Here is a 13,426-nt window from a genome sequence, read left to right on the forward strand (position 1 = left end):
ATTTATGCTGAGAGTTAACATGCCCTCCCTATCACTCGTATTCCCACCCAGTTTTCTTTTGGTGTATCATGTGCTTATGTGCTCTGTTACATTCTCTGAAAAGTGACCTCTACGATCTGCGTGCGCATCTCATGTTAACTCTCAGCATAAATAGGTTCAACAAAATTACAATCAAATTTCGACTTAAGGTAAGTCTCATTTAATTGTACAATTAGATTGCAAAGAAACAGGCCGGTAACAAGCGTTGCCGGATAGTTTTTCTGTCGCGCGTGGGAGATCTAACAACAGCCGCTTGAGGGTCATGTCTAGGGTCAAATTTGGTGAACTTTGACCGACCAATCAGCGTGCTGAAAATCAATTTGGTCTACATTAATGTCCAAAGGGTCCAAAATTAAACTTTGTTTGATTTTAGCAAAAATTGAATATATGAGGTTCTTTGATATGCTGAATCTAAACATGTATTTAGATTTTTGATTTTTGGCCCAGTTTTCAAGTTGGTCCAAATTGGGGTCCAAAATTAAACTTTGTTTGATTTCAACAAAAATTGAATATATGGGGTTCTTTGATATGCTGAATCTAAACATGTATTTAGATTTTTGATTTTTGGCCCAGTTTTCAAGTTGGTCCAAATTGGGGTCCAAAATTAAACTTTGTTTGATTTCAACAAAAATTGAATATATGGGGTTCTTTGATATGCTGAATCTAACCATGTATTTAGATTTTTTATTTGTGGGCCCCGCTATCAAATTGCTTCATATTGAGGTCAAAAGGGTCCAAAATTAAACTTTGTTTGATTTCATCTAAAATTGAATTATTGGGGTTCTTTGATATTCCAAATCTAACCGTGTATTTAGATTTTTAATTTTAAGTCCCGTTTTTTAAATTGGTCTACATTAAGGTCCAAAGGGTCCAAAATTAAACTTAGTTTGATTTTAGCAAAAATTGAATTCTTGGGGTTCTTTGATATGCTGAATCTAAACATGTGTTTAGATTTTTGATTATGGGCCCAGTTTTCAAGTTTGTCCAAGTTGGGGTCCAAAATTAAACTTTGTTTGATTTTAACAAAAATTGAATATATGGGGTTCTTTGATATGCTGAATCTAACCATGTATTTTGATTTTGGACATTGGACCATAATAGGTAAATTAAAAAAATTCAAGTTCTTAGACCACATTCTTTCTGTGTCAGAAACCTATGCTGTGTCAAATATTTAATAACAATCCAAATTCAGAGCTGTATCAAGCTTGAATGTTGTGTCCATACTTGCCCCAACTGTTCAGGGTTCGACCTCTGCGGTCGTATCAAGCTGCGCCCCAGCGAAGCATTTTATTAACGAAGTATCAAAGTGAATAACTTTTAATATCGTCCGTGTAAAATAAGCCCATCGTATTTTAATATATGCAATTGCGTTTTATACTGGGAAATAACAAAGTGATTTTAGCTGTATAAGTCCGTGTAATATAAGCCCATTGTGTATAATCAAGAAATTGATGTGCTCCTAACCACAAGAGGAAGTTACTGAAAGAAGAAGAAGAAGAATACAAAGGTTAGTATAACTTTAAGCATGCAGTGGTAGTAAGGCTTCAATAAATGGAATAGTCTATACTACATGTATAGTATTTAATGCCATTAAACACCTAATTTATATTATAATTATTATGTTGGCAGTGTTGTATAATAAAGATGTTTATAACACCTGAGAAATCAGTTAGGGGGTGACATGTTACCCCCCTGTACAGTGGAGGATCCAGAACTTTTTGTAAGGGGGGCTCCAGTCATGCTTCAGTGATTCCCTATATAATCAACTAAATTTTTCCCTCAAAAGGGGGGCCCAGGCCCCCCTGGATCCACCTATGCTGTTTGAGCTACTTATATAATTAATGCAATGACTCTTATCTTAAGACGTTATTCCCACACCTTATGGTGCCTAGATGCAGGGCCCCCTTTTCCATAGTCCTGGATCCGCATCTGACCAGGCAAAGATGTACATGTATGCCTTATCAAATAAAATAAAATTTATTTGCAGGAACATACATTTAAACTTCAGTATATCAACACATACACATGACTAACAGTAACAAAGCAGTAATATGAAACTTAGATATACATGAGCAAAGTTAAAAAAAACTGCAGAAGCAGTAGATCGTAGCCATGGTAGCACATAAATTTGTCTCATTTCACCGAGAACAGATTGTATCGGTCATATTGCCAGTATTTTACAGTCGTTTTGGCCATAATGCTAGTTCTTCATACTTTGTATAAAGATATATTATACTACATGTTGTATTAATGAAGCACCAGAGTCCAAGGGAAATGTTGTTAATTACATGTACTAATAATCTATCTCAAAACAAATATACATGCATATAAAAATAAGAAGATGTCGTACATGTACAAGACTATAATTGCCAACTCGACTCTCCACCAGACAACAAATGACAAAGTTTACAACTATAATAGGTCACCATCTGACCTTCAACAATGAGCAAAATCATACAGCATAGTCAGCTTTACATGGCCCAGAAACGTGCGGGAAACTTAATTTTTAAATTAGATTGTTATCTGTGTTAAACAATGAAAAAATAAAAGAAAATATGAAAAAGTGCAGTCTAAATGACCTTGTTGGATGGCCAAACAGGTAAGTTGGCAGAAACATCTCAAAATCGAGAAAATATGCCATGCATTCATTGAAATCTCAGCTATATTCATTTCTGTATTGGACTTTACAACAATAAGAATTATTTCATTGGATTTCAATCTTTAATCAAACGCAGTGAAATGGATAAAGGGTATTTGTACAGTGTACATTTTTGTGTACATTTAAATTATAGAAGTTATCATAGAAATATGTCTTTTTGGAGACTGCCCACCTACATTTTTTTTTTGCATTTTAGGATCATCCCCCCCAGAGTGACGATCGAATCAAAGAGGGGTTGATAGATGTCATTTTTGCATCTCCAGAAACATTGGTTGGTGATCCCTATTGGAGAACTTGTTTAAAGAAGTTGAACATTAAGTTGATTGTAATTGATGAGTTTCACACAATAGCAATTTGGTAAGTGGATACAATGTTTATTCCCCATGTTCATTTCTATTCGCACATTTACAGGACGTATTATGGTATACCGTTGTCTATATAAAAAAAGAATAGTGGTAGGATTGCCAATGAGACAACTCTCCACAAGAGACCAAATGACACAGAAATAAACAACTGTAGGTCACCGTACGGCCTTCAACAATGAGCAAAGCCCATACCGCATAGTCAGCTATCAAAGGCCCCAAAATGACAATGTAAAACAATTCAAACGAGAAAACAAACGGCCTTATTTATGCACAAAAAATGAATGAAAAACAAATATGTAACACATAAACAAATGACAACTACTGAATTACAGGCTCCTGACTTGGGACAGGCACTATACAGAATGTGGCAGGGTTAAACATGTTAGCGGGATCCCAACCCTCCCCTAGCCTGTGACTGTCTGTCAATCATCAACATGTCAGACAGTAACTCAAAAACTATTCAACGAATTTGCATGAAACTTTGATGAATTGTTTCTATATATTGATGTGTACTCCCTTCCCGTTTTTATGAATTTTAGATTTTCAAAAATATAGAAGTAAAAAATTAAGACCACTGGTACAGAACTGTACAGCTTTCAAGAACGAGATAACCTAATACTAAAAAGTAAGCTCTTTTAAGACCACTACTTGCAAAATGTTGAACCATTACAATGTAATTATAAGAATGTATGAAAAATAACACCCTAAATAAATGTGCTAGACAGCAACCAACAACAACCACTGAATGATAGGCTGTTACATAACAATATGGACATGCACATACATGTATTTATTTTTGTTTTGCCATAAGAATTAACAAACTAGGCAAGAGGTGCTGATATTTACCTTTTATAAAAGTTTTTATAGATGTACTTATTTCTATTTTTCTTTCAGGGGCCAAGATGAAGGAGACAGAAAAGAGGCTTTCCGAAAATGGTTTTCAAATGTAGGTGAACTAAGATCCCTCTTTCCCAATGCTACAGTATTGGCTTTAAGTGCAACTTGCACTGTAAGCTTTAGGAAAAAACTCATGAAAATATTGCAGCTAGGGGAGGACACAACAGAAATTAATTTATCACCAAACAAGTCTAATATTAAACTAGTATCTTCCAAAATTAAAAATGAAATTGAAATGGGAATGACATGGTCAGTAGATGCATAAGAGGAAAAAAGACAGGACTTCCCACGTACACTTTTGTATTGTTCATCGATAAATGACACTTCCAAACTTTATAAATACATTGTAACAGATTTGCCACATTGTGCCAAGTATATTGAGATGTTCCATTCTGAAACTCCAGATGTTAACAAAAACATTATAATTAATGCATTGAAGGAGGAAAGTAGTGTTTTGAGACTTATTTTGTCAACCAGTGCCCTGGGAATGGGTTTGTGTAGTGGAGTGGTATTATTTGGACCTCAAAATAATCTGGTAGATTTGCTGCAAGAAATAGGGCGAGTGGGGAGTGATGGAAATCCATCAGTTGCCATTATCCTATACAATGGATACCACTTGCAGAAGTTGAAACCGGAAGTTAAGGCAATTCTTAAAGCTAAAGATTGTAGGAGAAAGGATCTGATGTGTAATTTTCTCAGAAATTCAGACTTGGATGATTTGATGAAGAAAGAAAGCAGGAAGCATTCATGCTGTGACTTGTGTGCTAAGTCTTGTAATTGTGAATCCTGTGATATGTTACCTCTTGAGAAGTTATTTCTGTCAGAACAAGTTGTTGAGGAGCAAGAAGATTCTGCTGTATCAGATAGAAATACTGAAGACTACAATTTGTCTGCCTATGAATACTTCGAAGATCTTGATATGGCTTTATTAGAAATACAAGATGATTAAAACAGTTGATATTTATTTATTTAATTTTTCAGTATCTGGTTGCTGTAACTTATTCAACTTAAGACTCTTCAAATTTTTTTGACTTTTAACCCCCTTACAATTGCTGTATTGCCACTCTAGATCTGGGTCATGTCATGCCTGCAGCTGTCAATGTGACTAAAAAGAGATGTAGCGTATAAAAACAAATGAGACAGTAACTGAATGACACACATCATAAGATAGTTACTAGTTTTCATCTTAAAAATAAAGAGATGCAGTATGATTGCCAATCAGACAACTACCCTCCAGACTTTTCAATAACTTGATATAAGCAATTGTAGTACAACGAGAAAAACCCATGCCTTTAGTCGGCTACAAAAGGCCCCGACCAGAAAAATATGAAAAAAATTCAAAAGAGAAAACCATGTCTGTCAGATATGGTTGCAGATTCGCCTAATTTTGACCTCATTTCATGAAACAAGCATATATTCGGGGTCAAGTCTGCATCTCGATTACTATAAACATGATAAACAAAGAGAAAAATATATTTGGAGTGGAATTATTGTAAGATGTACATGCTATATAAAAAAGAAGATGTGGTATGATAGCCAATGAGCATGATGAGACAACTCTCCACAAGAGACCAAATGAAACAGAAATTAACAACTATAGGTCACCGTACGGCCTTCAACAATGAGCAAAGCCGATACCGCATAGTCGGCTATAAAAGGCCCTGAAATGACAATTGTAAAACAATTCAAACAAGAAAACTAACGGCCTAATTTATGTACAAAAAATGAACGAAAAACAAATATGTAACACATAAACAAACGACAACCACTGAATTACAGGCTCCTGACTTAGGACAGGCACGTGCACATACATACAGAATGTGGCGGGGTTTAACATGTTAGCAGGATCCTAACCTGGGACAGTGGTGCAACAGTACAACACAGGAACGAACTATAAAAATCAGTCTGGTTGGTTTCTGACCTTGACTTTTCATGGTTTATTGATCAACAAGTCAACTATCTTTGGTGTATTACTGTACAGAATTATTGCTATTGATGTATGTCCTTTTGTGCTAAATTTTGGCATGGTTCATATGACATGTATGGCTTTGACCTTTTTGTTCATTGTTCTTGATGTTATATTTGTTCTATATAGCAAACTCATTGTATTTAACTTGGTGTAGCCAACAGTATACAGAGGATGATTATTTTGCTCAAAATAAACATTGACAGGTTGATTGATTATTGATTTCTTCACTTGGGTTTCAGTGGCAAATATTTCATGCATATTCAAGACAATAACAAGCAGTGGGACTATATCTTACTCACAACTTTGTTCAAGACCAATGTGTTCATCAAGAAAACCGTCAAATATAGACTTAATACCACATCTTCTTTTTTATACGACCACAAAAAAATTTGCGGTCGTATATTGGTATGACGTTGGCGTTGTCGTCGTCCTCCGAAGACACATTGGTTTTCGCACTCTAACTTTAGTTTGAGTGAATGGATCTCCATGAAATTTTACCATAAGGTTCAATACCACAAAAGGAAGGTCGGGATTGATTTTGGGGGTTATGGTACCAACAGTTCAGGAATTAGGGGCCAAAAATAAGCATTTTTGTAACTTCCAGACATTACTTGTGTGTAAGTGTATGGATCTCTCTGACATTGTACCACAAGGTTCCATATCACAAAGGGAAGGCTGGGATTGATTTTGGGGGTAATTGCCTCAAAATTTTAGTAATTAGGGGGCAAAAAAGGGGCAAAAAACAAGCATTTCTCAGTTTCATGACAATAACTTGTGTGTAAGTGTATGGATCTTTCTGAAATTGTACTACAAGGTTCCATATCACAAAGGGAAAGCTGGGTTTGAGTTTGGGGGTAATTTCCCTAAATGTTTAGAAATTTTAAACCAAAAAGGGGCCAAAAAAACAAGCAATTTTCTAGTTTCCAGTCAATAACTTGTGTTCAAGTGTATGGATCTCTCAGAATTTGTACAGCAAGGTACCATACCACAAAGGGAAGGCTGGGATTGAGTTTGGGGGTGATGAATCATAAGGGGGTTCAAAAATTTGGGTGGTAGGGATTTGTTTTCCCTTTTTTTCTTTAAAATTTTCCATTTTAAATTTGTTATTTCTGATTTATATATAAAACCAAATAATAATGATATGGTTTGAATAGGTAAATTTAAAATTTATAAGTTCTTAAACCACATTCATTCTGTGTCAGAAACCTATGCAGTGTCAAATATTAATCACAATCCAAATTCAGAGCTTGAATGTTGTGTCCATACTTGCCCCAACTGTTCAGGGTTCGACCTCTGCGGTCGTATCAAGCTGCGCCCAGCGGAGCATTTTATTATATTAAGTTACTGTGTTTAATTTGACTTAGATAGAAATTGAACCAAATAATAACTCCATCAGTCAGGAAAGCACATTTAACCAACACCACCTTGTATAAGTTTTATCAACAGCTCTTTACATATACATATAGGGTAAATATCCACATGCTGGTCGCCTTGTGAACAAATCTGTAAAAGTTTGGTTTTTATCTCATTGTTGTTTTGTACAAACATGCTTGATGTTTTCATAAAGTTATTTCGGGCCTTTTTATAGCTTGCTATAGGTTTTACTCAAAAGTCAGAGGTGGAACTGTGAACTTTAATACAGAAAAATAAGTTGGTCCCTTTTGAATAGTTGTCTCGTTAGAAATCATGCCACATTTTTATAAACATGTTTGTGTAGGTAGTTATGCTGCCTAATCAAAATGACCATGACAAAAGTACCAGCTAATTAAGGTTATGACATAAGAGAAAATTAAACCTGCACACTTTATTCACAATAATTTATTTCCAAGCAATATTTTTCAAATATGTGGGTTTCGAAGGTGATGGAAGGGGACTGTTGGTTGATGTCAATGAATCAATGTACGAAGTCCTATAAATGCACTGTCAAATGGGTTTTTGTCTTTTTTTAGCTCCTTGCACTTAATTATTCTTGAAGTTTTATATGTTAGTACATTTTCTTGTAGTGTAGTAGGTCTTTTGCAGTTTTCTGAACATCAGCTTGGTATGATGGTATATGGGGGAACCCCTTCTTTCCTGTTAAATTGGTAATGTTATCAAAATGGCTTGCAAAATTAACTAGGTGAGGATACTCTTTAGAGTGTTGAAGGATACTTTCCTTTGTCTGATGTCCTGAACATGTTACTTTTGTATCCTTGAAAAGTTGTTCAACATCTCTAAGTATTCATCTTAGGCCAAAATAAATTAATAGTGTGTTTCCTATTTCATCTTCAAAAAAATTAGGTAGGGTAGGTAGGTAAAACATTTTATTTTATGAAAACATTTTATTTTTTTTTTATTGATGGGTCGACAGCAGAAAAAAGTTCCAAATCAAATAGTTTGATGTGCGGGCTTCTCTGATATTTAGAAAAGTAATTAAATCTACAGCTTTTTTAATTTTCTGTTTTAAATCTGCGTCAGAAATATGAAAATAAACTTTAAGGAAAATTTTATGCATTTCATTGGTCGTAAAAAGAAAAGTGTATGTTCTTCACGATTAATTATCTTAAACCAAAAATGGCAGTGAAAAATCTGGCATGGTATGTTATTATGTTGATCCTCGTTGAACCTAAAAATGCAAATGTCACACAGGGTATACATATGGAAGCAGATACGTACCCCTTGAAAAAACTGTGAACCGATGCTAAGCAGCAGATAATTATGATTTTTTTAGGGTTAATACTCTGCCCTTGCACCCTCTTTATTTAATATACAGATGTGTTTGGTGTTTGACAAAATGTGATGGTGATTGAAGATTGGGTGGTTCTGACAATATTAAAATTCCAGGTTTTGAGAAGAGTGAGAATGTGAAATCTTTGTCTTATTAATGATGGTAGTAATGCCTGTTACCGTCAGGCGTCAAATGGTCATTTTTGGCTACCGTTAGCGTCAAATTGGTTAAAATTTTACCTTAATTCATCAAAATATCCTTATCCTGATTCTTCAGATTAAGGATTTGTATACTATAGGTCTCAGATAATTATCGTTACCGTTTTTTGGGAAATTTTTTTTACGTGATTCGTCAAAATCAGTCTATTTTTTTACCGTCTAAAAGAAAGTGTACATTTTATTGTCATGCACCAAAAATTACCGTTAACATCGTTTGGCAAGATTTTTTAGCGTTATTCTGTCTACATATGATTGTTCTGCCTAACAGAAGTTCCACTGGAAACTTTGTTATAACCAATGTCATAATATCTGTTCCTGTTGGAACAAATATTCTATACCATTCATTCCGTTAGGAACATATACTGTAATATTTATTCCAGTGGAAATAATATTCCAGAACACTTTTTCCATTTGGAACTTCTATTTCGTGACAATTCGTCGTGAAGGTACCTCATTAATCTACTGGTCAAATAAATTGCAGATGTAAATATGACAGGATTTTTTCCCTTTTCTTGTATAAATTGTTATGGGACCAGCCAGAGAAATAAAAAAGAATAAAAGTAGACATGGTGCTGGGGCAGATTCATTTATAAATGAATATGAATCATACACCATGTCTGCCTACTGGGGAAAGCTTCTGAAGTTTCATCTTTCTCGTTCCACATTGTCTGTTCCCTTGCCATCATAAACTAAAAAGCATTAACAGCCGTTTATGTTGCGTCCTGTGCACAATTCTGTACAACATTCGTAAGAGCATGTTTTACAACAAAAGCTGGATTGATTTTAGCAGTTTTTACTATAAAATTGTTAGTCAATTTACCGACAGTTACAGTCTGTCCAACCTGAAACGATTCTGACTGTTGCCGCGGGTCCAAAGAAGCACAGGTACAAGACGAGATTTAGTAAATATATGTATATATACTGAATACACTTCATTATATATACAAATATTTAAAAAATCTCGCTTGTAAAGGCTGTTCAAAGAAGTTGAACAAAGTGCGTCAACTTCGTATTTTTTTCGTCTATAGGTCCGCTTGATGTTCTTCAAAAAGATTCATCATATCGTAATTATCCGGATTCGATGTCATTATATTTTGCGTGCATGTGATCACATTTCGCATATTTGACAGCTAATACGCTACACGGTTGCCGAAAAGCCATGCTTGTTTATTTAAAATCTTGGTCCTTGAAACGCTTTACTTATCAATATTGGTTGTTATTATTAAACGCTTTGAAGATCTATAGTATTCTAAACGAATAATCGGATCCGGACAGACTGACAAATCCGGATTTTGAATTTTTATTTTATTTTTGTCAATAAAATGTTTAGGGTCGGCGTCGGAAACGGAGGTAGGGTCGGGAAACCGGAAACACACCATTTATTTATTTCGGCCTTAGCCATGTTAGCTTATATTATTGTTTGTTCCACCTTGCAGATTTACAAATCTATTAGCAATTAATCTTTCTGATTGGTCAGGTGGAAAGACACCCGAAGTTAGTCACTTAGTTCTTCTTGCATTTTTAATGCATCTTTTTTTAATTTGATTGACTGTTGGACTTTTCTAAAACATTTAATACAGACGCCATTGTCCTTGTCTACTTCGGCGTTTACTTCAAAACCAGTAACAACACTAGAAATTATTGCGATTCTCTGAGTTCTGCTGAAGTTTCAGTTTGAACAGTTTTTTTTTCAACACGTTCTTCTGTCAACGTATATTTGTTCCGCCTAACAGAAGTTCCACCGGAAACTTTGTTATAAACAATGTCATAATATCTGTTCCTGTTGGAACAAATATTCTATACCATTTATTCCGTTAGGAACATTTACTGTAATATTTATTCCAGTGGAAATAATATTCCAGAATATTGTTTCCATTTGGAACTTATATTATGAAGGAACTTCTATTCCGTGACACTCCCGTTGAGATTTCTATCTGGATGAAAGAAAAACCGCATAAAACACAAATGTTTGTTCTTCCTGATATTTTCCTTTGTGTGCATACTTCACTTGATGCCATTTTAACCTCGGAAGGCAATAATACAAACTATTATTACAGTTGTATGTTACGAAACGTTTTTCGCATGGGGGCTGCCATTTTTGTTTATATACATTCGGAAGACCTCTAGACAAAGACTCCTATGCCAGTCGGCTCGAGAACACAGTTATTTCGTAGTGCATTTCTTTTAGACAATAAATTCAAATTAAAAAAATCGCACCTGCTCTATCTCAAAAAGATTTTTACAGTGTAGTGTACTACTATTGATACAAATAATATCAAAATTATAGAAACTTCTACCAGCTCTAACTCAAAATATTGACAATTCTGTGTTAAGGGGGGCTAAAATTCAGTTTGACAGCTTCAGACATTCTAATTTTTGACCTTTTTTAACTGGACCAAATCACTACTTAACATAAAGATTCAGCACCCAAATTTTTTTAACATGTAATTTCATCCCCTTACTTAATATTTCATGCATAAAATATCAAGAAATAAATTGGGAAAGTGTATAAAAAAAAAATGCAAGTTATACACGGTTCACACTAGGGACTATATTTGTTGGACCTAATAGGATAGAAAGACTTGACCAATTTTAATAAAACTTTGCATGACTTAAGCTTAGGCAATTATAAGATAGTTGGCCAAGTTTCATGGCCATAGGATATATATTATAGAAACTAGGGCCATTTTAATATTGAAATTTGGTGGTTTATTTTTGACGTTTAAATCAAATATTTTCAACTGTCAAGATTTTGGCCTAAAAAATTTAAATATTGCAAAAATTTGCTTTTTAAATACTCTTGAATTTAATATAATAAGTATTAAAAGCAACGGAACACTCATTTGATTTATCAGATTTATTACAGTTATTCAAAAGTCAAATTTATATGAGCCTGTGCCTGAAAATAGAGATTTTTGAATTAAGGGAAGCCTTACATAAACATGCATTTTTTTCAACCAATTTGAAGTTTTTGAAGTTTTTTAACCATACATTATTCTTCCATATATATTAAATGTACTTTAAATGTAAAGAAAAGTTACAAAAAGCATACCACATGAGTATAAAATGGTCTTAGGCCATGTAAGACTGAGAATTATTTAGAGTCGATTTAGGCCGTAGCCCATATTTACATATAAAAATGCACACAGAGGCTATAAGAAATTGAAATTTGTTACTTTTTGCTCATTTCTATGCTAAGATGTCATGATACAAGAAGTCTAATTGCAAAAGGACTCTTGAATTCAACTTTTTTTTGCAGACAGTATGGTCTGATGACCAGTTTTTCACTTTTCAATGGAAAACTTGCATGTAGTTTTAGTCTCATTTGGCATATAATTGAACCACTTACCATCCTAAAGAAGAAAATTATGATAGCATATGAAATGAATAGGGTGTACTGATCATTGTAAAGTGTTTTTTTTTACAGATTTAATGAAATATTTGTGATGGACTACAGATTTTATGTACAAAGCTCTTCACATTTCACATACATCAAACAGGCCGTTTAACCAGGGACATAAATACAAATATTCTGCACATTTTTTCTGTGATAATCTACTTTTCTCTAGATTCCGAGTTCACAAATGGTTAATTAAATTTGATTTAAGCGTAGAAACACAAATATCAGGAACATAAAAAGCTGTCAGATAGAAAGTCAGCATGGCTCTTAGGCATAAAATGGAAACTGCTTTAAAATGCTTATTTTAGCAGTATAATGCCAAAATGGGACATTTTAACAGAATTTCTGTCAAACAAAGATGTAAATCCTTTACTTTTATTGAGTTTGACAAATTGAAACCAGCAAACCATTCAGGACAGTTGCCAAAGTACAGAATCTACATTTACGGAATTCATCTAATAGGATAGAAAGACTTGACCAATTTTAATAAAACTTTGCATGACTTAAGCTTAGGCAATTATAAGATAGTTGGCCAAGTTTCATGGCCATAGGATATATATTATAGAAACTAGGGCCATTTTAATATTGAAATTTGGTGGTTTATTTTTGACGTTTAAATCAAATATTTTCAACTGTCAAGATTTTGGCCTAAAAAATTTAAATATTGCAAAAATTTGCTTTTTAAATACTCTTGAATTTAATATAATAAGTATTAAAAGCAACGGAACACTCATTTGATTTATCAGATTTATTACAGTTATTCAAAAGTCAAATTTATATGAGCCTGTGCCTGAAAATAGAGATTTTTGAATTAAGGGAAGCCTTACATAAACATGCATTTTTTTCAACCAATTTGAAGTTTTTGAAGTTTTTTAACCATACATTATTCTTCCATATATATTAAATGTACTTTAAATGTAAAGAAAAGTTACAAAAAGCATACCACATGAGTATAAAATGGTCTTAGGCCATGTAAGACTGAGAATTATTTAGAGTCGATTTAGGCCGTAGCCCATATTTACATATAAAAATGCACACAGAGGCTATAAGAAATTGAAATTTGTTACTTTTTGCTCATTTCTATGCTAAGATGTCATGATACAAGAAGTCTAATTGCAAAAGGACTCTTGAATTCAACTTTTTTTTGCAGACAGTATGGTCTGATGACCAGT

General features: G+C 33.8%; 2 protein-coding genes across 4 annotated transcripts in view; both read left to right on the forward strand.

Moving 5' to 3' along the window:
* LOC127728285 (heat shock 70 kDa protein 12A-like) overlaps nt 1–4,928 on the forward strand; it is a 172,339-nt gene extending 167,411 nt beyond the window's left edge. Inside the window, exons 16-18 of one of the 3 annotated variants that reach the window (XM_052235603.1) lie at nt 2,895–3,055; nt 3,603–3,688; nt 3,958–4,928. The gene's annotated coding sequence lies outside the window, so the exon portion shown is untranslated. The remainder of the gene's footprint in view (nt 1–2,894; nt 3,056–3,602; nt 3,689–3,957) is intronic. The other 2 variants (XM_052235600.1, XM_052235602.1) reach the window with 2 other exon arrangements.
* LOC127727687 (ATP-dependent helicase wrn-1-like) lies at nt 4,343–4,909 on the forward strand. The gene has a single exon (XM_052234800.1). It carries the CDS (start codon nt 4,343–4,345, stop codon nt 4,907–4,909), a length of 567 nt encoding a protein of 188 aa, XP_052090760.1.
* Nucleotides 4,929–13,426: the final 8,498 nt, after the last annotated feature.

This window comes from Mytilus californianus, unplaced genomic scaffold (genome assembly GCF_021869535.1).
Source record: "Mytilus californianus isolate M0D057914Y unplaced genomic scaffold, xbMytCali1.0.p SCAF_2, whole genome shotgun sequence".
NCBI lineage: Eukaryota > Metazoa > Mollusca > Bivalvia > Mytilida > Mytilidae > Mytilus > Mytilus californianus.

Excerpts from the sequence above, each read along its gene's own strand:
- LOC127727687 (XM_052234800.1), top strand. The coding sequence starts at position 4,343 with ATGTTCCATTCTGAAACTCCAGATGTTAACAAAAACATTATAATTAAT.